The sequence below is a fragment of the Chanodichthys erythropterus genome, chromosome 16 (assembly GCF_024489055.1).
Source record: "Chanodichthys erythropterus isolate Z2021 chromosome 16, ASM2448905v1, whole genome shotgun sequence".
NCBI lineage: Eukaryota > Metazoa > Chordata > Actinopteri > Cypriniformes > Xenocyprididae > Chanodichthys > Chanodichthys erythropterus.
The window spans coordinates 34,434,880-34,462,544 of record NC_090236.1 but is presented as its reverse complement, the minus strand read 5'-3'; the positions used below and the strand labels follow the sequence as shown (position 1 = coordinate 34,462,544).

The following is a 27,665-nucleotide window of genomic DNA, read 5'->3' as shown; positions in this document are numbered from 1 at the left end:
GAGCTGTGTTCTTTTTGTTGCAGGAAGTTTGTAGCTAAATGTCAAAATGTGACTGCGAAACAGACTCTCCTTAACCAAAATGTTGCTATAGTAGCCTAATATTAATGCTAGAAAGCCTATATGCACTTGGCAATTGTGATTCTTTTTAATAGTCTATTGTATTTATTCATTGAAATCCATTTTCACATTCATCTTGACTGATGGGACAGGATAGTCCAGGACGTCCCCCCACCCCCACCCCTGTGGCGCCAGCCCTGGTGTTATTGCACATTTTATATAAAGACCCATCTGATTTCTGTTACCTAATCTGAGCCACAGTGAAATTCTCATTTTCAAAAAGTGCTTGGGTTAGTGTGAATTTAATACCTGACTGTGCCTTTAAATTTAAGGTAGCACTACATCCTTTGAGTCTGTTCCTGACAGCTACAACAGCTATTAGAGGGGCCTCCGGTAGACAGTATTTTCCCTCTGCTCAGCAACTTATGAATTACAGCACCAGTTACTCCCACACTTAGTCTCACCAAACCGTAGGAACAGGAAATGGTTTTTCAATGCATCCTCATGGACATGGCATATTTCGTGAATGTGCATCACAGCGAAACCAGAGTGTATATTGTTCTTCTTGTTATCCAATGCGATGCAGGGCGACCGTACTCTTAAATGTACAATTCCTTATGTTTTACAAATGAAGCATTCACTGACCTGAGAATGAACAGTGAAGTTTATAGATCTGATTGTGGGCTTTACGAGGGCCCCCCAAACTGGTCTCTTTTAGCATCAATGACTTGAACAGCACTGTGGAGTTTTTCAAATCCCTGGGAACCATAAACAAACAACTTTAAATTAAATGAAAAACCTCTGTAAAAAGAAAAAAAAATTGCTCATAGGGGATGTTTCTTCTATGATTGAAGACATTCAGTCTGCCGCAGACTTTTGTTCTACCCTGAAATCAACGTGTCCTCACTTCCTGCCACCACAAGGGAGTTTAAAGCATCATTTGTTCAGTTGAAAGAATCATTTGATCGGACTGCTTCAAAGAACTTAATGTCCCAGAAGTGGGTAAACAAGCCCTCACATCTTGATCAGCATTACTTTAAAGCTTTATTTACCAAGAAGGGCTTTCAGAATCATTAAAACAAATGGTTCAGGTGTTTGTTTTCTCTTGAGCAAGGCCAATATTAACTTTTACATGTTTTTTAATCTATTAAAATAGTACACTTTGCATTTACATATGCTATATAGTTACTAAATATAGTTACAAACACATGCACATCATAACTGTTAGATGCACCAGTTCACAAAAGCATCCAAAAGAGTTTCTCATGTCTTTCGTACCCCGAGCTCTTCATCGATCTGGCATAACATTATGACCACCTTCCTAATATTGGGTTTGTTTTCCTTTTGCTGCCAAAACAGCCCTGACCCCTCGAGGCATGGACTCCACTAGACCCCTGAAGGTGTGCTGTGGTATCTGCACCAAGATATTAGCAGCAGATTTTAAGTCCTTTAAGTCCTGTAAATTGCGAGTTGGGGCCTCCATGGATCGGACTTGTTTGTTCAGCACATCCCACAGGTGCTCGATTGGATTGAGATCTGGGGAATTTGGAGGCCAAGTCAAGTCTTTCAGCAGCATTATCCTGCTGAAAGAGGCCACAGCCACCAGGCAATACCGTTTCCATGAAAGAGTGTACAGGGTCTGCAACGATGCTTAGGTAGGTGGTACGTGTCAAAATAACATCCACATGGATGGCAGGACCCAAGGTTTCCTAGCAGAACATTGCCCAAAGCATCACACTTGCCTTCTTCCCATAATGCATCCTGGTGCCATGTGTTCCCCAGGTAAGCGACGCATAGTCGGCCATCCACGTGATGTAAAAGAAATGTGAATGATCAGACCAGGCCACCTTCTTCCATTGCTCCGTGGTCCAGTTCTGATGCTCACGTGCCCACTATTGGCCACTGTCCACTGCCGAAAGCGCCAATAGTGGCCAAGTGAGCATCAGAACTGGACCACGCAGGCACGCAACAAACTGCTTATGGGGCTGCATGCTCTGAACCAGTCGTCTGACCCAGTCGTCTAGCCATCACAATTTGGCCCTTGTCAAACTTGCTCAGATAATCTACAATGCATATCTCGAAACAGACATTAATTCTGATTTTCATGATGGATAAATAGTTTTCCATGATTTCCACAGAAAAGTGCTTTCAGCTTATTTGTTCTCCCCTGCTGTACCTTGGCCTGGAAGCTTGATACATGTCCAGAGAAATTTGGGAGAAATATTTTCTAATCTGACTATACTTCACTGGTCAGAGACAGGAATAGAGATACATTTGGCAGTTCAGCTCAATCCCTCTGGCCACATGCTGTTTGACAAAGCACATATTATGTGTATAAAAAATAACACAGAAAAGAGCTGTTTGGCAGATCATAACGTGGTTTATGAGTGGTTGTTTGTGTAATGAGATATTGACTTGGCGATTGCAGTATTATGAAGTCTCAGAAATGCGTTTAGCACTGGCATTGTCTGCTATCCAGTGTAAGGTGTTGTTTTGTATTCTGGTCCATGTCTCAAACCCAGACGAGTCAAAAATGATAAGCCCACCTTGGCAATCAGAGAGCATAAAATGAGAGCTGTGGATTCTAGCAATCTTGGAAGGCATCGGGAATCAGTTTCCATGATGCGGAAAGCATGGTGACATTCGGCTAACCCTGCCACAGTCACAGAACGTAGCCTAAATGATGATTGCTTTTCCTTGTCTCCTCACTTCCTCCATTGCATTTGCTTGGGCACTCTCTTGGTTCCACTGGAGCTGCTCACAAATGCATACTGCATTGCATATATGAGCCTGCGCACGTCCTCAGCTCTTCAGGTCTTGATAATTGAGAATCCATAAGCCTGATGAAATATGAAAATCTTAACTGCATCTTGTTCCTGCAGTTACTTTCACTTGCATACGAAATACTACAAGTTTACCATCTATTAATGAATTCACGAAGAATCAATTCACTGTAAAAATGTTTTGTCAGGTAACTTTAAAAAATCCATGTACTATGGGGGTGTGGGAAGTAAATGTATTAAGTTTAAAGTAAATATATATAAAAAAGTAAATTTATCATGTATATAAATATTTAAATATCAAATATTTTATTTAAGCATTATTTATTAAAATACTTAAATAAATCATTTAAAATTTATAGAACAAAAAAGCCTATGAGAATTTCTATGAAATATCTGAAGTCTTTTTTTATCATGCAATTAAATAGTACATTTATTTTATAAATATTTAAATATTATTGATTTTATTTATTTATTTTATTTTGTGCATAGATTTAAAGCATTAGTTCACCCAAAAATGAAAATTCTGTCACAAATGAAGATGTTTTTGATGAAATCTGAGCTTTCTGTCCCTCCAATCCATATGAATTGAGTGGTTTAGTCTAAATTTTCTGAAGAGACACGATCGCTTTATCTGATGAACAGACTGAATTTATATTCATATATAAACATTCATCAACTCACACATCAGTTGTGGTAAACAGAAGAAAGCATGTTTGCTTGACATCAAGTCATCTTCGTTTATATAGCGCTTTTTACAATACAGATTGTTTCAAAGCAGCTTCACAGGGATAATAGGAAAATGAATGGACAGAGATTGTTTTGGCTTCACAGTAGCTCTAGGAAAAAGTTATCATCGAGCTAAAGTAAGTTTTTGATTGAATCACTTCCGTTGTAAAAATCGTTAATTATTAACTTAGGCGCTGCTTAAATGACACCTTTTTAACTGAAATCAGAAGACTTTTATTGCGTTCATTTACGTGTTTAGTCTATAGGTATGTGCATTTATGTGTATGTGCGCAGTCTTTCTTTATAAAGTGACATCATCAAATTACTTGTCTAGCTCGCATAATACAGAAATTATTAGTCGTTTACGCGGATCCATGCGTTTTATCTATGCACAGGGAAATGAAAGAGAATGAGGCCTTTGCAGGGGATAGCTTAGTTGACACTTCAGGGCTGCGTTGTCGTCGTGTCGAGGTGTAGGTCCTTCATATCATCTGGATACGGCCTGGATCCGGCAGACCACGGCAAACCTCGGGATAAACAGAGAGAGACTAATATTAGCGTAGACGCCACTCTTATGATGTAGTGAATACATCAGGTGTTATGGGAAGTGTTCCCGGTTCCGGCTGACCTAATTTATGCAGCCTAACAATTTACATGATTTGAACTATAGAAGTAGATAATGTGTTATGTGAGGTTAAAGAGATGTGTTTTTAATGTAGATTTTAAACTGACAGAGTGTGTCTGCTTCCTGAACAATGCTTGGAAGACTGCTTCAAAGTTTAGGTGCTAAAAAGTCAGCAGTCAATTTTGATATTCTAGGTATTATCAACTGGCCAGAATTTTGAGATCGCAATAGACGTGAGGGACTAGAATCTGTTAAGAGCTCGCTCAAGTACTGGGGAGCTAAACCATTTAGTGCTTTGTAAGTCATTTTAAAATGTATACAATGTTTAATAGGGAGCCAATACAGTGTTGACAGAACCAGGCTAATGTGGTCATACTTCTAGTAAGAGCTCTAGCTGCTTTTTGACCAGCTGGAGTTTGTTTATTAGGCACGCAGGGCGACCACTGCAGCACGTTTGAGCTTCCGGAAGAGGATTGTTCTTGCTCGTCAAGCAGGTTGACCTTCTGTTTATGTTCCCTGATCAATGCTTATATGTGAAAAAAAGGCTAAATTCAATCTGAAAATGTGGACTTAACCGCTCATTTCATATGGATTAGGTTTATAGTTTATATTAGGTTTAGGATCTCTTTATGAACTTTTTGAAGCATCAAAGTGTCAGTTGCGAAGCTGTCTGTGGAGGACAAATTTCATCAAAAAGATTTTCATTTGTTTTCCGAAGATGAACGAAACTCTTATGGGTTTGGAATGACATGAGAGTGAGTACACTCAAAAAACTCTTTGAACGAACATAAAAAAAATCATGGAAAGGATTTCCACATGATTAAGTTGCTTCATTTCAGCATTGTTATTCCAATTTAATGTACGTATGTTGGGTCAACTTAATTTATTAAGGTTCAACTTATTTACTATGGTTGGGCACAGCTTACTTTAATAGTGTCAGCCCAACTAATTTGCAATGTTTTGGAAAATAAATAAAAAGCAATAAATAAATAAATAAATTGTTTTCATATACATTGATTTTTACAAATAATTCTTCTTGTTTAATTTTGTGATGTTCTGTGTTAGAAATCTAGATGTGATACTGGATTCACCCTAAATTGCCTTAACCAAAAACATTGTAATGCCTAAATTGATCATAAGTCCATTGGCGGCAATGGTTTTACAATTAACATAGGCTTACAATGCTTTTGGGAAATGCAACCCAGAACACTACCACAGTGATTACTTTCTTATTTAAGTAATTTGAAAGTTTGTTAGCAGGTCCTCAACCCAAGCACAAGTGCAACAATTCACAATGGTAACCCTAAAACTATTAATTAACAGAAACTTTTAAATACCAACATAATAGAACAGTAAACATTAAAAAGTCTTTCCATTTTCTCATCTTCCTAAAAACTGCTTAAAATAACACTTTATTTCAACATTTACACTCCTAGTTCAACCCCTTTGCAGAAGCATGATGGGAAGTGAAAACCCTGTTTGATTGAGTCCTGGTTGGGTTTACTTGATTTAAACATGTTATTCCAATATGAAAACATCAAGTTAAGTCAAAGAGTCAATTTAACATGAATCAATCACATTTAAACCAGAAACCTGATACAATGGTGTTGAATCAAAATAAATTGTTTAAATAAACTGAACAGCATCAAAAAATCTTTTTTTGAGTGTAATTAATGACCGAATTTGCATTTTTAGGTGAACTAACCCTTTAAATATTAATTGAAATTGTTTAAATGTTTTTTTTTTTTTCTGGACAAAATACTAATAGAGAAAGTGTTTTCTCTTTTATTGGTACAACAAGCATTGTATTTTTTTATCTGAATGCCTTGACTTATCCAACAGACATTGATGCCCCGAACAATCTGGCAACCAGGGAGGTGACAGAGAACTCTGCAACTGTGACATGGGATAGTGTTCGTGCTGAGATCGATGGCTACATGCTTACTTACAGCTCTGCAGAGGGCACCAGCCGAGAAATTAAAGTGGGAGCAGGCGCTACGTCTTACCAGCTGACATCTCTGAAGCCAGGAGTCCTGTACACAGTTTTCCTCTGGGCCTATAAGGGCTCTCGTTCCAGTAGGAAGAGCATGACTGAGGCTGAGACGGGTAAGCTGTTCACCTTCTGGGTGAGGATGTGGGGCTTTACCCTCTCTGTTTTTATTTCCTCATCTCAAGTGTTCCCTCAAGGGATCTTGCCACTGGGCTTTGATCTTTCTAGCTTCTAAACGAATGGAAGAGTGGCATTCTCATTCTCAGATGTTCATTGTTTTCATGTGCATCTAAGCAGTCATTTCCTTGCTTGATTTTACTCCTTTTGACTGAGATTTTGTCTCTCCAACAAGGCTTTTGCATGCATGCCTTGCAGAAAACATTTACATCTGTGCATTTGGCAGACGCATGGTACTTATTTAATCTCTATGAATCAGTGTTGCAAGCAGCAGTTTTCAACAGCATATCATGGAGCCATAATGTTCTAGTATTTTCCATAAGATGAAGCATCATTAACAGATATAGAAGTGATGTTTTTTTTTTTTCAGCTCTTTTAAACTACCAACCCTGTAATAATAAGACTCCTTAATAGCAATTCAACTTTAAAAAAGAGAACGAGAAAGTTATTTCTCCAGTGGGTGCTTCTGTAGACGGTAAACCAGATGCTCTAAGTGCATTAGCAGCTGACAGACAGAGTCAGGAAACACAACCCAAACAGAAGCACTTGGATATATAACAAATGTAGCCATGCGTATCCTCTGCTGGGTTTCCATAACCATCTATCACTGTTCACATTACAGCATCTAAAGAGCATTAGAAAAAATCTGTGCACAATAGTGTGTGCCTCATTGTGTATTTCTGTTTACACTGTGACAACAAACTGCATGAATAATGGAAGATCTACAGTGGAATATTTGAGGCTTTGCTTGCAGTAATCAGCGAACCTAAGATTATTTTGTAGGAAATCATGTTGCTTATAGTAGCTGGGGCCTGAACTTACAAATGACAGTGTTTCATAATGTTTGCTACTGTAGTTGACTTAATTAGCTTCAGAAATTTTAATATGTAGTGTAGTAATGCAGATTTTATGTTAATATTTTATACTGAGTGCATTAGCATCTCTGTTGATTGTACAATAATTCAACCATCACTCATCTTGGAACATGTTTGCTCTGTGCAAATGTTATTCACACTGTCTGAGCATGATATTTTTTTTACTCTGTTTTACAATATTTTACCATACCATTGTTTGTATTGTGTTACTGCTTCACTTTAATGTGTAAATATTCAATTTAAATGCAAAGTATCAATCAGGTTGACAAATTTGAGGTAGTCAAAAAGTAGCTCATTATTGTCATTGCTCAGGATCGATTACATTTTAATAATGTGGATTGGAGGTTCCTGAAATGACAACAAAAAAAATAACAGCATAAAAGTACAGAATGAGTTATAAATATATATATATATAATATTTCTAACTTATAACTTTATATCATTGCAGTGCTTGCAAGAAATTCTTGCCAATTTTGATAAAATCCCATAAGCATTCATATAAGACATTTATAGAAGCCATGATTTTAAAAATAATATTATAAAGCATTCAGTGCTGTCTCTGTGTCGTGATGAATTGCAGCGTTCTAACAGAACCTGCTGGCTCCATTAATCAAGCTGAACACTAATTTGAGAAAATTGCACTTTTCATAAGCACAGAGCATTTTCAAATTTACATTAATTAAAGTAATTTATTTTCACTCAACTTTTTTTAAAAAAAGCAACCAACATCAGATTAGATAAAAAAAACTACTGATCCAAAAGGGAAATTAAGTTAAACTGTGATTGGAAATAATAGCAGTTGCTATCTGCATCCTGCAATAATTGTATCAGTATGAAAAGGATTCTTTTACATAGACATGCATCATCTTACATCTCCTCTGCTGCACTGCCTATACCTGCATGGCTTTAATGCAGCAATGTTGTGTATTTACACTGTTGTACAAATGGCTTTTTAGACATAGATGCTCCTACTAACCTCATGACCAGGGAGGTGACAGAGGACTCGGCGTCGGTGACGTGGGACAAGGTGCAGGCTGACATTGATGGCTACATGCTGAGCTACAGCTCTGTAGATGGCTTCGGTCAGGAGGTTCGAGTAGGAGCTGACAGCACCTCCTACATGTTCACTGGTCTGAAGCCTGGTGTTGTCTACACAGTCTATGTGTGGGCCATCAAGGGCCCACGCTCTAGCAAAAAGAGCTCAACAGAAACAGAAACAGGTTTTTGAATTGTCTTCCCAATCGGCTCATGCAAACTAACACAGAGTTCTCTGTTTTGAACCGTTTATCTGATTGCAGAAATAAGGCTTTTAACAAGGCCTTTCAGGAGAGATTTTCCTCTGATGCACTAAATTTGACTTTCAAATTACCCTGGTTCAAATTCCAGTGGTTGTTGTGCTGCACTCAGACATGTAGCCTTATGTTTCTACAGATAAACTGTTCAATCATGCATGTCTGTAATGTAGAAATGAGCATTAAAAGTGTTGTGTGTCATTTTTTCAGTGTTAAAATACTTATATCCTAGGGTTGTCCACCAATCAGAATTGAATTTGAAAAAAATTAAAAGAATTTGAGGGAACTAATCGGATGCAAAATTGCAATTTGAATATGAAAGGAAGCTGAATTAAAATGAATTCATATAACTGTGTAGAAAGTGTAGAAAATTTAGAAAGCCTTGAAGTTTGAAGGTTTATAGATAGATAGATAGATAGATAGATAGATAGATAGATAGATAGATAGATAGATAGATAGATAGATAGATAGATAGATAGATAGATAGATAGATAGATAGATAGATAGATAGATAGATAGATAGATAGATAGATAGATAGATAGATAGATAAGAGTTTGGGAAACCTGCTTGACAACACTAAAAAAATGTTTGCATTTCTGTTTGTTGCCACTAATGCACTGTAAAACCTGTTAAGTTACGGTAACTCAAACTATTTGAGTAAACCGATTGCCGTAAACCATTTTAGTTTTAAAACCAATAAGTATGAGTACTGTAAACTCATATACATTATATTAACTTTATTTATTGGTTTAGTCAATCATTAGAGTAAACTCAACTTAAAGATTTGAAGTTTATTTTATTCATTCAGTTTGAATTTAGGTAACAAATCTTAACAAATCTTAACAAGAAATGACATTCTTCACCTTTAATCAAATGTCTCATTTGGTAATTTAGAATTACATACTCCTACTAACCTTTGACCAAAGAAGTGAGAGACATCAATGTTACAATCAAAGCTGTGGGCATATGAGAAGAAACTACAGCGCCCCCTACAGGTTTACTTGTTTGAGTCCTGGTCACCATGATTTTGAAAAGTAAGACTTTTGTTGAACCTGGAACAACATTTCTGTCTAAAACATATCCCTACCCCTAAGCTTAACCCTACCCATAACTTATCCCTAAAACCAGAGGGAAATGATAGGTGTAGAAGCCCCTAACACTTGTTGTGAGCCTAAACTTGACATTAATGGTACAGGGACTGCAGATGAAAATTAGCCAGAATGGCTAAATCTGGCACATTTACATAAGAGACTTGTTTCTTGTGTTAATTAATGTGCATTGTCCTTTTTAAAAAAAATAATAATAAATAAATAATAATAAAATAAAAAATACATTTGTAAACTTATCCCTCAAATCTGATTGGTTGATTGGAATGTTGTTCTAGGGCCAACAAGGATCCGCAGAGATTCATGTGCCCAAGAATCTCATGATGTTCTGAAATCACATTCACAATAACATTCAAGTCCTACAGTCAATGACAAACATGCCTCTAGAATGTGCATAGATGTCTTTTCTTCTTAAGTACTTCACACAACAAAACAGTTTCATGTCTCTTATATCAAAAACTTCACTGGCCACCTCTTAATCTTGAGATAAACCCTAGAAAATGGAAAAATAACTGAAGCAGACCAACAAAAGTACTTCCTTGAAGCATTAACACTGTTGTACAAATGGCTTTTTAGATATAGACGCTCCTACTAACCTCTTAACCCGAGAGGTGAGCGAGGACTCGGCGTCGGTGACGTGGGACAAGGTGCAGGCTGACATTGATGGCTACATGCTGAGCTACAGCTCTAAAGATGGCTTCGGTCAGGAGGTCCGAGTAGGAGCTGACAGCACCTCCTACAGGTTCACTGGTCTGACGCCGGGAGTTCTCTACACAGTCTACGTCTGGGCTGTGAAAGGCTCTCGCTCAAGCAGAAAAGCCACAACTGAGGCTGAAACAGGTTATCTGATTCCTGCAGGCAGCGTGGCTCTGTGCCTGTGCTTTCTTCTTCTGCCTAAAATGTCTAATGAAGCATGACGAAGGTCTTTGCTAAGGTCTTGTCTCAGCAGTAGTGATAACTGAATTAATTCTGCACAGAAAGAGGAAGAATCCATCATTTTTCAACACTAACCGGAATGCTAATTCTCATAGTTTTAAGGAGAGACATTTCTCATCTATTAAGAGAGTTGTATTCTCATGACCATTTCCAGACACAACGTTGACCTCATTTGACCGAGCTCTTTTTTGTTGATCTGCAGAGATTGATGCACCCCAGAATCTCAAAGCCATTGATGTTCAGACTGAAACCTCCACTATTACATGGAAGGCTCCACAGGCTAATATTGATGGCTACATCCTGACCTACAGGGCTGAGGATGGCAGCATGCAGGTTTGCTCTACACACAAACAGCTTTTGAAACCTGTTCAATCGTATCTGTTTAACTGTAACACTTTACAAGGTATTATACGTTGGGTAGTGGGGACAACATTCAGTACAGGTATATTAAATAAAATACGAGACATATATATATATATATATATATATATATATATATATATATATATATATATATATATATATATATATATATATTAAAATAAAATATGAGACATTTGTCATATTGGCACAGCTAAGTTTGATTTATTTATCTGCTTTATTTTTTTAGACCGTGGAAAAAACATTGACTGCTCGGGAAAATAGATTTGCTCTTTCTGGCCTTGCAATGGGGAAGAAGTACATTGTTACCCTTATTGCCTACAGGGGCTCGAAGAGGAGTAGGGTAGTGGAGACAACATTCACTACAGGTAATGTATGCAATAACATATTCCTTCATTCACACCTTTATTTGACAACAACATACCACCAAGCCTTATTTTCACCAAATATTAAATAAAAGAAAGTCATTGATTCATTGAATTGCCATTATTTCTAGTGGGGATGGCCTACCCGTTCCCAATGGACTGCACTCAGATTATGAAGAATGGGAACATGGAGAGTGGCATCTACACAATCTACATCAATAACAACCGTAGCAGAGCCATGCAGGTGTTCTGTGACATGACAACTGATGGTGGCGGCTGGATTGTGAGTGTCGTTATTATTATGAAATATTTTTCCTATCTTATTTTTTTATTCAATTTGTATCTACAGTATGAGTGTTGTATCTAACAACTTATCCAATGCATCAACAACAGGTGTTCCAGAGACGAAACAGCGGCAAATTAGATTTCATGAAGCGCTGGAGAGACTATATAAAAGGCTTTGGAGAACTGAAAGATGAATTTTGGCTCGGTATATCTGATTAAGATTTCACCTACGCTTATTGAAACCTTTCACTTCCCTAGTCTTTGGTTCATACTGAACTAGATATTGATTTGAGCTGCTCTGATGCTTGTGTTTTTTTTGTTTCTTTCTTTGTTTTGTTTTTTTATTAGGCTTGGAAAAGATCTACGAGCTGACTAATACTCCTACACAGTATGAGGTGCGTTTCGATTTGGGCTTGGGATCAGAGCGGACATATGCCGTCTACGATAACTTCAAAATAGCACCATCCAAACAGAAGTTTAAACTTACCATTGGCAACTACAAAGGAAACGCTGGTGAGTTGAATTATCTGATTATGCCTACCAAGTTATATGAAGCAAAGTCATGTCATTAATAACACATTGTGCACAGGTGATGCCATGACCTACCACCAGGGAGGGTCTTTCTCCACAGTTGATTCAGACAATGACATTGCACTTGGTAACTGTGCTCTGACTCACCAAGGTGCCTGGTGGTACAAGAACTGCCACCTGGCCAATCTGAATGGCAGATTTGGGGATAACAGACACAGTATGGTGAGTTATGATCATTTTGTTTTGAAGCTGACTGATATTTTGAAAAAATAAGGGGTTTGTATTGTTGGAGTTATGTCATGTAATCCACAGTAATGAGATGTAAATACCAGCAGAGGGCGCTCTCAAATTACAACACTGATGGAAAGCCACTTACAAAGAATAGCCCAATAATTCAGAAGAAAAGCAGTGTCCTGAATCTATCAGATCTCATAAGTTCACAAATAAGACGATACTTTCAAGTTGGTTGGAGATTTATGTTCCCATTAGAACTCTTATTTCTGTGAGGCTAACAGGTATACTGAATGTTTTTCATGGAGGAGTGAAAACAATATTTTAGGCCACAAAGTACAGAAAATGTTTTTTCTAAATGTCAAACTAAGCAATGGTGTCTGAGGGTACCAACTTTTCAGATTTTTCATCCTTAACTTTTTTTTATAATAGAAATGTCCCAAACACAATATTGTTTAGGACAATTTGAAAGAAATTAATATCTTGATTAATACTATTAAATTAAATACGTATTCACGCTTCCGAAGATCCTTTGTTCCAAAAGCAGTTAGACCTTTTAATATTAGCTTATCTTAATATTGAGGTTTGGATAATTGTGCATTAAATTATATTATATTTGCCCAAATATTTATTTATATTAGGATATATTTATTATTTATTATTTTTTTTAATTGTATTTTTTACATTTAATGATATATGTTAATTATTGTCGTACTTGTATTTTTATTTGTTTGTAGTAGTGCTACTACTTGTATTGTCTTGCTCATGCTGCTGTAATGTTTAAATTTCCTTTTGGGGATAAAAATAAAGTCTAAAGTCTACTATAATATAACTATTAAATTGATTAAAAGTGACAGTAAAGACATTTTTGTATTACAAAAATATTACAAAAGATTTCTATTTCAGATAAATGCTGTTCTTTTAAACTTTCTGTTCATCAAAGAATCCTAAAAAATCATGGTTTCCTCAAAAATATTAAACATATTCAACTGTTTTCAACATTGATAATATTAAGAAATGTTGCTTGAGGACCAAATCAGAGAATGATTTCTGAAGGATGATGTAATTATGCTGAAAAATCAGCTTTGCATCACAGGAATAAATAACATTTTAAATTATATTCAAATAGAAAACAGTTAGTTATTTTATTTTATTTTTACTGTATTTTTGATTAAAGGTGCCCTAGAATTAAAAATTGAATTTATCTTGGCTTAGTTTAATAACAAGAGTTCAGTACATGGAAATGACATACAGTGAGTCTCAAACAGGCGAATCTCAACATAACACTGCTGTTACGTAACAGTCGGGATCATTAATATGTACGCCCCCAATATTTGCATATGCCAGCTCATGTTTAAGCATTAGACAAGGGCAGGACGTCTGGATGTGCACAGCTGAATCATCAGACTAGGTAAGCAAGCAAGAACAATAGCAAAAAATGGCAGATGGAGCAATAATAACTGACATTATCCATGATAACATGATATTTTTTGTGATATTTGTAAACTGTCTTTCTAAAGGTGCGTCCCAATTCGCGTACTTGTGCACTATTCTATGACGTTTTTAAGTATAAATAATGCGAGTAGTGCATTCACACAGAAAATTCCAAAAATAAAAGTGCACTTTAAATACCCGGATGATGCACTAAATTAACGGAAAAAATGAAGTGTGGAATGTTGGACACTTTGTGCACTCAACTGTCATAGCGTTAATTACGTAGTGGAGGGGAAGGGAGGATCGGACTCTGTTGTTAAATGACAAAATAACCTTATACAATTCACGCACTACATGGATGAGTGCATAGTGCACAAGTACATAGTGTATAAGTGCATAGTGTATAGTGCGTCATTTGGGACGCAACTTAAATGTTTCGTTAGCATGTTGCTAATGTACTGTTAAATGTGGTTAAAGTTACCATCGTTTCTTACTGTATTCACGGAGACAAGAGCTGTCGTTATTTTCATTATTAAACACCTGAATTCTGTATAATGCATAAACACAACTTCATTCTTTATAAATCTCTCCAACAGTGTAGCATTAGCCGCGGAGCACAGCCTCAAATTCATTCAGAATCAAATGTAAACATCCAAATAAATACCATACTTACGCGATTAGACATGTTGCATGACGAATACTTTGTAAAGATCCATTTTGAGGGTTATATTAGCAGTGTGAACTTTGTTTATGCTGTTAAAGGCAAGCGCGAGCTCCGGGGGCGGGGAGCGTGAGCATTTAAAGGGGCCGCAGCCTAAATCGTCTCATATTTAATGATGCCCCAAAATAGGCAGTTAAAAAAATTAATAAAAAAAATCTATGGGGTATTTTGAGCTGAAACTTCACAGACACATTCAGGGGACACCTTAGACTTATATTACATCTTTTAAAAAGACGTTCTACAGCACCTATAAATAAACACTGCCTTGGTGAGCCTAAGAGACTTCTTTCAAAAACATTTTAAAATCTTACCAACACTAAACTTTTGAACGAACAGTAGTGTATTTGTTAGCGTTTCTAAAATACTAACAAACATGAACAGAAAAATGACCACTTTATTTTTCTCAGAGATGCTGCCCAATGATATAATGAATGAGAACAGTAGTAATAAATTCCTGATTGTCTTCCAGGGGGTAAACTGGGAGCCATGGAAGGGGCACCTGCAGTCTCTTGACTTTGCAGAAATTAAGATCCGGCCAGTGGGAACAGCGGGCAGACAGAAGAGGTCACTGAAGAGGAGGGTAGCCGTGTATTAACAATCACTTGACAAAAACTACAAAATGTTATATTAAAATCCAAAACTTGAGGGAATTGGATCAAACCAGGTTGGAATCCGTCTTCATATCAGGAAAGTCACTCTAGATGTAGCCGCTGTAGATTATATGCTGTGTAATTGTATTTTGTATCATATTACAAAAAGCAGATTTTGAATAGAACATGCTTTACTTCTTTAATTTAGTATATATACACACTGTATATGAAAGAAAACCAAAAACAAAGCAAAATTTGTAGCATGACTGACATCACAGTGCCATTCCTAACTCAAAGGGTGTTTTTAATACATTTAAGTGAGGGTATATTGCATTATGATCTTCACAGAACCTCTTTTTTATTTTATTACAGTGTTTTGCAACCAATGACTTTGTACTGTATAATAATTTCTAAAGTTTTTAATGGATATTAATGATTTTTCCCTATCATAATAGCTGACAGTTATGATTAAATTTAAATGTCATACATAAAAAGACGTTTTATAACAGAGGTTAAGCTATAATGTCTTCCATCTGGATGTGTACTGTAGTTGTACTATAATTCCTGACTCAGACACCAAATTAAGTGTCACATATTTTTACAGAAATAAAGTTTGTTGAAATAAAAAGCATTTGGAATCTTTCATACACATACATACACAGTTTTGACTGGCTCTACAGCCAAAAATGATGGGAAATTAGAAAATTACACCACATATTGCAGCATTTCAGCGTCATTGTCTCTGCAGTGGGCCGGCTGCCCTCAAAAATATAAGATTAGATCATACCGGGAAAATAACTGTTCTTATAGAGGAACTGACATCAGAAGGAGGCATATCAGTCTCAGCAGGAGCTGGTTCTACGACAGGCCCCGTGTTCAGCCTGCAGCTTTGCGTGCTTCATTTTTCCCTCATCAGTCCATGGCTGAATCACTGTTTTGAATGGGGTTTGTTATATTTCCTCACCCCACCTTCCCCTCCTGCATTAGTGTGAGCTGGAGCATGAGACAAAACAAGGTCTGTTTGCGTGGAGGGATCTGGGCAGTGGGTGTGCACAACCATCAGCCAGAGGAGAATTTCCTGACACTCAGGACTGTTATGTGATGGGAAAACTGCAGCAGTAGGGTGTGTCCATGGCTGCAAAAAGTGTTTTTTTCCCCCTTCATATAAACATATAGGAGATCTATCACACCTTGCTAATACCATAATATAGGTCTATAATAAGCGTTTTAGACCTATAGTGGGAAATCGTGTACATACGTAACACACTCGTGCTTGTCTCGTCATATGAAGCGCGTATGGTGTGGACGTGGCATAGGCCAAGTCTCGAACCTCCAGGGAATCACCTATTTTAAAACAGAGGAAAGACTGCTGGCAAAAAGAGAATGTGACAGAGCTCGTATTAAAATGAGAATAAACTATGGCTTGGCTTTTGTTTTCAGTGATGGCGCGAAGAACTGGAATTTGAAATATTAATATTTCACAATATTGTAAAAGCAAGGCTGAGATGCTGTTTTTATTATTCAACAAGATGCAGAGCCGAAGCACAATAAAAACAATGTTTTTCCTCAAAATGCATGCAGATTTGTTTTTTAACCGCTAGAGGGCCAAAAGTTCAGCCGCATTTACATTACATGGATCAAGTGACCCGACTCAGATTTTTTTCCTCCCCATTTGAGTCTGCCATGCAAGCGGACAGGTCGGATATTCCCTTCTCAATGCGAGTCGAGTGGCGAATGATGTCAACTCCATCTGCAATCACATGACTCCTTTCAATGGCGCAATGGAGGACGAAGAACCATACACTGCGTCTGAAATCACATACTGTCTGAATAGATACTACATTTAAATTTGAACTTCATGACCATTAAAAAATATGCTCTATATAATATGATTGTGGGTAGTAATATACTACATCCTCCATGTTGTCATTATCATGTGACTTATCAGCGTAAGTTGCGTCGCTTCACCTCCATTCATAAATCCTCTTCCATTGTATGCATCTCGCCAGAAGTAGTAGATCATCAGGGAACTTTTTGCTTACTGTTTTACGAATACTATGTATTCGGACATTGGCGTACTGTTTTTTTGCATACTATATAGTAGGGAAGTATTCAATTTCAGACAAAGCTATAGACTGTAAAAAAAGAAGGACGACGCTCCTTCACTCTCTTTCATTGTAGAAAAGTGAAGCAGCCTGTGTCCCAATATGGCGCTGACATCTTGGAGTCAGAGTCTGCGCAGTAGTGAACATAAAACTGAGCTGTGGTATCAAGGCCCCACCCACACTCCTGCAGAATCAGTTAGTACAGTTGACTGCAGAACAACTCATGTCGGTGTGAAATAAACAGTTATTTAAAATGTAGAAAATTAGAGTTAAAGCTCCAATCTCCACTCAAAATCCCGAAAAAGTCCATTGGTGCCTCAGTGATTACTTCGCTCAGAGAATCATGATGTCACACCCCTATTTTTATAGCATCCAATAACTAACTAAATCCAAACTTATTACAAGAAATGAACACTTACATTAGCGTGATAAAAACGATTTAAAATGACAGAAACCATCTTTGAAAAAATGTATTTGAAGAGTAATTTGATTTTTTAGTTTGTCTTGCATCCAATTAGATTAAATGGAAAGGGTGGGGATTAAGACCTATGCTGCATCCCGCCACCTGGGGGTGATAGAAACATTTTGGCTTCAATTTTCAGGGCTTGTGCATTGTTTTCTGTGATATATTACAAAAAAGTCATGTTATTGTCGAAATGTGATCATTTTTTTACAGCAATTTTTTACAGTGTAGTCAATGAATTGGAATAGGGCATCAAGACCTGAAGTGTAAATGTGGACATAGTGTACCTTTAGTTAAGTTCATTAACTTTGACAGGTATAAAAAACGAAATACAGGTCAATAAATATAAAAATAATTTTATTTCGGAACGAACAAAAAACAAAAAAAACAAAGCTGAAAATATCTGCATGCATCGACCTGCATAGCAACAGACTTTGAGAAGGAAAATTATGCTTCAGCATATTCATACAAACTGACACTCATTTTCATGCAGAAATGGACTGATCAAAGCTTTGCTATCACATATGTTGAACGAAAGCACAGGAAACAGAATTTGACAGCTTTGCTGTTTAAACAAATGAAAAAATGTTCTCCTTTGATCCAGCTGTGCCAGAAACCAAAATCAATGAAGGACAAGTATGACCCAACCTTACTGATTACGCAATGAATAATTCAGTGGTTGCTTTACCCGATAATATGGAAATGCGCGGTAGTCAAAGACAACACTTAAGTGAAAAAAGAGCATGATGGGTGTTAATGCATGACTTTCTGACATGCATAATCAGAATGTGTTGAAGTACCCACAAAAACATCTAATTACAGCACTGCAAACATCCCTGCATCTGAAAAGTGCACGAAGATCAAAGTTTGTTTATCAGCAGGCCCAATTACTCACAACTGTGATGATAATGGTGTATCCATCAGTATGAGTTTTGAGAACGGTATAATTTTCACTCCATTGTGAACAGAGGTGTTTAGGAGGAGATTATGAGACAAGTGTCATGGAGCTGTTGATCTATACTCTAGTAAATTCATCCATATGCGTCACAGTGCCAACATAACAGCCTCGCCCCACGTTCTTCTCTCTAAATAATGCTTTAGTCAGTTGACAGTAAGAAAGGCAGGTTATATTTATAGGGAAATTGTTTTGTGGGAAACTATCAATTTCCGAAGCCATTTAAAGCAAGTCATTTTAAATGCATTGCATCCTTCGAGTGAAGGACAAGTGGTTGCAACCCACTAAGTGCATTACTAGAAGTCTTTGACGTCTTTGGAAAATGTTTTGGTTTAAGTGCAGCTTTTAGAAGCATTTGTAAATGTGGTGAGCTCTTTGGGATTCTGACATATTTCTGACATCTGGCCTAATTAGAAGTGTTAATCAAGAAATGGCTATTACTGTTGTTCGATTGAATATCGCAGGAAATCACATCTGTATTGATATTCAGACAAACAATATGACTGCGAGTGTAATGTTTCTTTTGTGCAGCAGTTGAATAAAGGTCAAATTGAGTACAGTAACTTACATTTTAGACACAAAAATGCAATGCACTTTTAATTTGTGTATTATTGCTCTGCAAACAAACAAATTTCAAATGAATCCAAACCAGAATCAGCTGTTGCATTTGCTAGCAACAGACATCCCAGCTTTGTTTTAGAACAAATCAATTGCGTAAATGATTCAATGACTCAATTATATAGATGGGCACAAGTTTTGCTCATGAATGAATCTCACTTATATAGAGAGTCCCTATTTTCACTGAATGAATGATTGAATGAATCAAAGATTTACTCATAGACAGTCACTTGACTGGCAAAATGATGTAATATGCTTAAAGAGTTGCTGAAAATCCCCATCGAAACCAAAAAAAAACAGATAAGCAGAGAGATAATAACAGTAAAAGGTCCCAGTGGTTTTGGACTGTCTATCAGGGGCCAATCACACAACACGTTTTTGCGTTAAAAAATGCAAGGCGTGTGGCAGTGAAATGAAAAAATGTAAGGTCTAGAGTTTTTTTTTAAAATTAACTGCCACATTTTTAGAAAGCCATGTTATGCGCAAGACTCAAGAAAGGAGCTCTAGATGATGCTTTAGAACACGATGCTCTAGAGCATGTTTACACAAAAAAATCTATAGAAAATCAATGAAATTGAATGCAAAAACAAATCAGCAAATCAAATCAAATCCAAGGCCCAGGATTAACTGTTGTATGATGACAGATATTAATTTCTTATCACCTAAAATGTGGGTTCTGGGAAAGGTTTTCAGGACCACACGCACATAATAAAACATATTCTTGCACATTCATTCACTCCCAAATTTCATTTCTATACAAAAAGTCTCTTGAAATTCTCTCTTTCTTTTTACATTCAGGCACATTTTAAGTAAACATGCTGTAACACTTTTGTACCTTTACATGTACCATAAAGATAAATAAATATAAAATTGCTCACGTTCTACATGGCTTTTTACACCATAGTGAGTGCAAGTCTGTCACTACTCATGGGATCTGTTTTGACCGAGATCCACAAGTCTTCATTGTTCTGGCTGTTGTTTTTCTTTTTCTTCTTCTTTTCGGATTTCACATTTGTCACTGAGGTCTCGCTTTTGCGGCGACAACACCGACATCCATCGGCCTGACGACAGCAGCAACAATGACAGCAGACCAGCACAGATGTGAAGAGCACAACCAGTGGCAGAGTCAGAAGCACTACCAGGCAAACCGTGTTGTAGATGCTCTGGTCATGCTTGGATGAAGCAAGGTTCCATACTTCATTGAAAAACTGCACAATTGCCTCCATGGTTCAGCAAGAGTTCTTCAAATCCCTGTAGAGATCAAATCCAATGCGATCTGAGATGTAAAGCCACTGTAGATCCGATTAAGCCAGTAATTAGCATGGGATTTCTATCAAGAGATCAAGAAACTGTCCATTTGAGCCAGTTCTCACACCGTGCTTCAGCTCGGTAAATGTTCTGCTCATGTCATAGCAAGTTTCATCCTGAGGAAATATCTCACAAGCCAATTGTAATAAATGATGGATGGACAATTTCAAAATCCAGTTATTGCTTTAATCTCAAACCTCACCATACATCTCATAAAACGCCTTGCCTTTGGGGTCTAACAACAAAGCATTGCTTATGAGATGTTTCGCTTTGACTTTTGACGATTCATATCTTGTGGCTGCGGAGATCGTGGGTCGTGTTTATGCTGGGTGGATTCCTCTCAGCATCAGTCTCTCTGGAGACTCCAACTCTATTTTAGTCTCTTCTGCCTTGACTCTCACAGATGTGATGGAATGGGGGCATTTCTGGAGAGAGAAATAGCGAGAAAAAGAGAGAGCAGAAGTTAAGTCAGCTGTGGATCCTCCAGTGATTCCTTGTCTCTCATGTATTCTGACTCTCATCAATGTTGCAGGACAGAGTCATGAGTGCATAGCCACAGGACCAGGTCAAAACATAAGCCTCAGAGTGGGTCATGATACATATTTTCATGCACTTTTTATATTTAAATGGCAAATATGTGCACTGTTAAAAAAAAAAAAATCAACTTGATGATATGAGCATACTGTAGATTGTAGAAGTAGATTGATAGTTATTTCAGTGTTGCTCAGAATTTTTTTTTTTTAATAATTTCTTTAACTTATCAATGTATACTAAAACAAACAAACAAACAAACAAATAACAATAATAAATTTGTGACCCGTGCTGGTAAAATAAGTCGCAATGAACAAATTTTCAAAAATGAGTTATTGTTAGTTTCACAATCTCTATTAAAAAACCTTCAAAATAGTGTATGGTTTTTTGGAATCTAACAAAAAAAAAAATAACTGAGCTACACTTGTTTGAAGTCCATGGAGTCAACAAAGTCAATTTTGAGAAAAATCGAGTTAAAGTTTTCATAGGCCTACCTTAAAATCCCTGGTAATACCACCTAATTTGGCACGCACCTCGTCAAAACCAAATATCTATATGAATATATATGTATATTCAACTTTTCCCCCCAATATTTTACTTTAATATTTTGAAGTAGCCTACTGTAATTCTGTTTATATGTGTAGGCCTATATTGGATCGCGCGAGGGCTTCGGATCTGTCAGCCAGCGCGAAGTGTTTACATCAGCATGAGTTTGAAAATCACATTTCATTGGTTCAGACACATGCCATCAAAAATTCACTATGAAAATTCTCAAAGTTAAAGTTAAAGCTACGCTTTAAAACAACACCAAACTTGGACTAATCAGGAAGTTGCTGAGGGGAAGCACGAGTGGTGAAGAGAGCAGAGAAAAATGACATTTTTCATGGTCGAAGAAAAGGTACTCCCTCTCAGAAATCATACAAATAAAGATACTTTTAGATGTTTAATTGCTATTTTGAAGCATTTGGATCGCTAGATGAGGGTTTAATGAACCAATTTTTGTTTCTTTTCTGAAAACCTCAGATTCAATCATTTTTGACTTGTGTGCATTCTGACTCATTTAGCCAGCAAGGATATTATATATTACCAAAACAATGAGAGATAATGCATTATTTCAAAGGACTCTAAGAACCAGTGAATACACTGACATCAATACACATAGGCCGCCATGATGATAGGAAAACCACCAAATGACAGTTTGACATGTCAACAAACACAGCAGTAACATAATCTTATGAACATAAAGTAAATTTGTTTAACTTGTTAATTTGTTTTAACCGATGTAGCTATTACAGCTATTAAGTTGATCCTCACCTCAGGGTTTGGACAATATACTTATTTTTCCTGAAAAATCAAAAGCACTATATAAAGTGAAGTGTAAATATAGCCTGTTATAATCATAATTAGTAAGGAGTATTGATAATTTGCATGTCAAATTGAAGGTCAAATCATTAAATACCATTAAATATGAAGGTTCTGTAAAAGTTCTTTTATTAATGTGTGATGCTTGTTTTGTGTTAGGTCAATTAGAAGCAATTAAATATAATTATCTATACGGAAAATTTGTATAAAAATTCATTAAATTAATTGTAAATGAAACTACATCATATAATTGACCCAACATCAGTTAAAACCATTAGACACTCTAATTTGATGACGCTCCCATCGGTGAACCATGAGAATTTCGAAATGTTTCGAAACCATGGTTTGAAACAATATGACGTAATGAAGCCTCCTTCGCTGAAATCATGTGACTTGATGAGTTTGATACAACCTCCGAACTACAGATTTGAAAGATGTTTCAAAGCTTCATGAAGCACTGTTTCAAAAGAGCCCAAAAGGGCTGTTCATTTCTTTATAGGTATAAAACTATAGTAAATATTTATAAGTCAAGACACCACAGGCAAATAGGGCAATAAAAGTTGGTAACACTTTAGTTTAGGGTCCAATTCTCACTATTACCTAGTTGCTTATAGCATGCATACACTCTAAAAAATGCTGGGTTAAAAACAACCCAAGTTGGGTTGAAAATGGACAAACCCAGCGATTGGGTTGTTTTGACCCAGCAGTTGGGTTAATTGTTTGCCCAACCTGCTGGGTAGTTTTACTTAACTCAACTATTGTTTAAAAATTACAGTATTGCTTACTTAAAATGAACCCAAAATATCTTGAAAATTAACATTTAGTAATATGTTTAATAAATGAACATTTTAATTTCATTTTAGATTCATTTTAAGTCAGCCATATAGTCATTTTGGTTTAAATAAAACTACCCAGCAGGTTGGGCAAACATTTAACCCAACAGTTGGGTTAAAACAACCCAATCGCTGGGTTTGTCCATTTTCAACCCAACTTGGGTTGTTTTTAACCCAGCATTTTTTAGAGTGTATACTAGAATATTGGCTGTTTATTAGTACTTATAAAGCACATATTAATGTGTTATTCATATTCTACATCCCTTAATCCTACCCAATACCTTAACTTAACTACCTTACTGACTATTAATAATCAGTAATTAGGAGTTTATTGAGGCAAAAGTCATAGTAAATACTTAGTTAATAGTGAGAATTGGTCCCTAATCTAAAATATGACCAAAATTTTTACTAATAGATTTCACTTAATTGATTAATCACAGTACATTAAGACATTTTTTTGTTTGTTTTTTTGTATTTCGGCTGTTAAGTTTTCTAAAACACAGTTTAAATATGACAATGAGTCATTATCAAATTAAAAATGCTACATTACATACATTTCCAGAAATCTGAACAATGGGTAACGACAGGTTCAAAATTCTTGTTTATTGTTTTTTCTGGAAACTTTCCAGGTTTATTCCTGGCTATATTCTGAAGGTTTTTACACAGGAGTTTGTACAAATTGTTTGCCTGATTTATACAACCTTTTATTCCTAAAAACATGGCATTTTTTTTCTTCTTCTCTGATTTATGCAGTGATAAAAAGAGACATCCTCAAAATCTCAAGAGAAAAACTCAATTTCGAGAAAATTACATTTAAAGATAAGTATTGTATGTAGACTGCAATAAAATAAACACGTATATGTGTATTTTGGGTGTTTTGGCACAAAACAACAATTTACTTTGCCTGTATTGTCTTGCCTTCATTAAAAATGACCGAGATCACATTTAAAAGTGAGATTTACATATTAGGAATATTCTTTCACAAATTCACTGTGGAACAAAAAACCTGTTTCCCAGTGTTGCGTTGCACAAATGTAATGAAGCCTCAGCTTCTTGTTTTGACTGAGCATGGTTCATTTGTGCAATGTGTTTGCCCTGCTTCCTGCAGACAGTTTCACAACAGGAAACTTGTGCAGTAGAATCTTTTAGTTGTGAAAAACACCTATGTAAGAGGAAACTCTTCTCAAATACAGACAATTAAAAAAAACAAAAACCTCAAAGTAGTTTAACGCTGAAAGACATCATATCGCAATTTCCATTTTGAAGTTTCAGTCACAGACTTGCGTCAGACTTCAAGAGTATTCATCTCTCTTTCTTACTCTTATCCTTCACCTCCTCAGCACGACGCCTCTGAAGAAGAACAATCACTTTAAGTAATTTTCAGATCCGCAGAGGAATGTTAAACAGGAAGACACTTTCAGCTTCACACAAAGCCAGGATGGAGCTCTGAATTTCACTGACAACATCAGCAACGTGCAAAGACATGCCGTTCATCAAGTCAAATTCTTCTGAATTTTGTGAAGGGTTTGTTAGATTCACCTAGATAATAAAGGCTTTTTTTTTTCTGAGACTCGCAACCAAATTTAACACATTTCAAAAAGACAAATACAGGGACATGATTAACCTTCCACAAGAGAGGACGATGTCTAAATACAGCACAGGCCCTCAGGGCGCAAAATGTGTTTGAGAGAAAGAGGGCGAACACGCTTCGGCTTTATTGCACTCGCTTAGTTTCATCTGTTGGAAGCTCTGTTTTAAACAAAAGTTAAAGCGTCTGTCTTATATTCAAACACTTGCTTGCTTCTAGACCTGTTATGGAAATATTTACAAAAGCAGAGGACTTTTAAAGAGCCCATATAAGCCTCCACCTGCCCTTCATTTACAGTGCCCAGTTTATATTCATGAATGATTTGTATCTCCTGCCTTCCTACTTTGGTGATGGCAAACAGCAATATTTCTCCGACTTTAAAGCAGAGTGAACAATCCCAGGCGGCAGTATAAACAGAATGATCTTAACCACATCTTTGCCAGGACTGATCCGGAAAAAGGTCAAGTTATATAAAGAATATCAGCCAGAAAAGCAGTTCAGCAGAATGCACATGTGCTATATATCAAAATACAAAAACATATTTCCCAGCATGTCCACAAGCTTCTCCGTTACTCAGAATGTCAGTCACGACACGGAAGGAACTCAGAAGTTAAAAGGGCATCTGGCCTGAATTGAGTTAGCTGTTCTCAGCAATGCCACATGTGACAAACAGATGCTCATCAGGACAGTAATCCATCATTTCTCAGCCCAGAAGCATTAAACCTTACCGGCTCTGATCAGGGGTCAGTCCAGACGTCTCTGAAGGCATCACATAACCCTGGTTTCAGCAACACAATCTGCTGCTCTGGCTGGAAGGCAGGCACAGCACATATCCGCTGCTGTACCTGGAGCCTGCGTGTGAGAGGAGGAGTTGAGTCACTGTTTCTCAGTCTTCCTAGGCCGTACGCTGTAAGAAAGAGCCCTCTGTCTGCTCGCAACTCTTTTGCCTGACACACACTGCATTCTTGTGGTTACTTTATAAACTCAACGTCCCCGTGATGTCACAGAACGAAGGGAGGGGAAAATGTGTCACTGTGTTTACATAGTGCCCACCAAAAGTTTTCAGCATGCAATGATATCATGTTGAACGTACACGGAGGAACTGGAGGAGTGAGGAATAGTAATGCTTTCTCGTTATAATTTAAAAAAAATGATGTGCCTTTATATTGAAGTTCAATAAAATTTCGTTTACTCACAATCATGAATATGCCACTGTCCAAAAGAAAACATACACCACTATGTTTTTAGTGGTACATAAAGACCTTACATAATGAACTGTTATGTTTTTATAGAGTATCTCAGTGATGACGTGTTTTTGTAGGCAAAACCCAGACGCGAGTTAGCATTTTAGGACTTCTGGTTCCATCGCCCCGAAGCCAATGGGTTTTTACTAAATCGCCTGAAATAAGGTCTGTGGTTAACAAAGCCTCTAAATATTTCCACGTTTTGATCTATGACATAAAACACACCAGTTATAACCTGCTTGTGATTTTTTAAACCTTTATCGTGTCTTAAAATTGGCGGTTGCTAACAAATTGCTAAAAGGGACTACTTCCTTTGGCGGGGACTTTAGACATCATAATGACAAACAGGACATTTGGACATCATTTCTCATGAAAAAGTGGATAAGTATTAATAACAGCGCAGATCATAATCAGCGAGCATGTTTTTAAATGAAGTTGTTTTTAAATAAAGTATGAGGAAGAAGCTTGGTGGTGACCATGTTTATCAGCGACCATGGTGTGCTGTAGTCCGTTTATAGCTAGCCTTTTATATCTGACGACTTTATTTAGGCTTCAAAATGTATAAATGTTGTGTTAACTTGTAAAGATTATCTTGATAGACAAAACGTGTAAGTGTCAGAACCCTTTGTTAAACACAGAGCTTATTTTTTACGATTTTCCAAAAGTCCATGGGAAAAATGCATAGGCTTTTGATCGAGGGACCCGTGCGCCGCTAACTTCCGGGTTGGCCAACAAAAACACGTCATCCCTGAGGTACTCTATTACCTTGGAATGAGCCATTTCTATCTCATTCACCGCGGGTCTCCTTACAAGTTAAGTCGCCATTATGCGCCGGCATGTTTCTACAGCAGCCCTAAATGGACAAGCACACTACAGAGCTATGTTGTCACTATGTTGTTCTTCAAAATCATTTGTGTTTTTAGAGGCTTGCAACATCACTACGTTGAATATGCACAAAGTAGTAGTAGTAGTAGAAGAAGAAATTGTCTGGTTTATAAGAAGCAGAGAATGTTTGTTGTTAGAAGTAAGAAGAACCTCATTGCTTCACACAAGATACTCTCTACTCTCTCAGATGACAACATGTCGGCCAGGCGGCCACCGTATCTTCTCTGAAAGGGAGGGGTTCGAGGGGTGTGTGCTGTTAGTTGCAGTTCGCAACCTCACCACTAGATGCCGCTAAAATTTACACACTGCACCTTTAATGACTGACAGATCTCCTGTCCCCATGTTGAGAGAATAGGGTAAGTGCAGAGGTGTGGGGCCTCATTTGTAAAATGTTGCGCAGAAACTGTCCTAAAATTGATCTTACGATCATTTCTCAGATGTGCGTACGTGTGATTCATAAAATGAACGTACACACTGAAAACTAGCGTGCGCCTCTCTTTCAGATGTGAAATCTATAAATCGCAAATTATCTTGAACTTGCGTACAGCTGAATGGTTTCCATTCTCCGGGTTGTAAATGACACCTAATTAATGTCAGATCACCAGTCATCATCCAAATCCTTTCATTTAGAATGGCGAGCAGCAAGAATAGCTTAGATTTCAAAAAA

The 27,665-nt window shown here is 36.9% G+C and overlaps 2 protein-coding genes across 2 annotated transcripts in view; one reads left to right on the top strand and one right to left on the bottom strand.

Annotated features, from left to right (window-relative positions):
- The window catches only part of tnn (tenascin N), a 37,593-nt gene extending 22,425 nt beyond the window's left edge, over positions 1-15,168 (top strand). Inside the window, exons 6-14 of the mRNA XM_067361875.1 lie at positions 6,034-6,297; positions 8,190-8,453; positions 10,771-10,901; positions 11,179-11,317; positions 11,446-11,597; positions 11,708-11,804; positions 11,948-12,112; positions 12,189-12,352; positions 14,986-15,168. Coding sequence (XP_067217976.1) covers positions 6,034-6,297; positions 8,190-8,453; positions 10,771-10,901; positions 11,179-11,317; positions 11,446-11,597; positions 11,708-11,804; positions 11,948-12,112; positions 12,189-12,352; positions 14,986-15,111 — 1,502 coding nt within the window. The 3' untranslated portion in view covers positions 15,112-15,168. The remainder of the gene's footprint in view (positions 1-6,033; positions 6,298-8,189; positions 8,454-10,770; positions 10,902-11,178; positions 11,318-11,445; positions 11,598-11,707; positions 11,805-11,947; positions 12,113-12,188; positions 12,353-14,985) is intronic.
- Positions 15,169-18,045: 2,877 nt separating this feature from the next.
- Positions 18,046-25,811, bottom strand: LOC137002326 (uncharacterized protein KIAA0040 homolog). The gene is made up of 2 exons (XM_067361876.1): positions 25,598-25,811; positions 18,046-20,980 (listed from the first exon to the last, which is right to left on the bottom strand). Exon 2 carries the CDS (start codon positions 20,471-20,473, stop codon positions 20,141-20,143), a length of 333 nt encoding a protein of 110 aa, XP_067217977.1. The 5' UTR covers positions 20,474-20,980; positions 25,598-25,811; the 3' UTR covers positions 18,046-20,140.
- Positions 25,812-27,665: the final 1,854 nt, after the last annotated feature.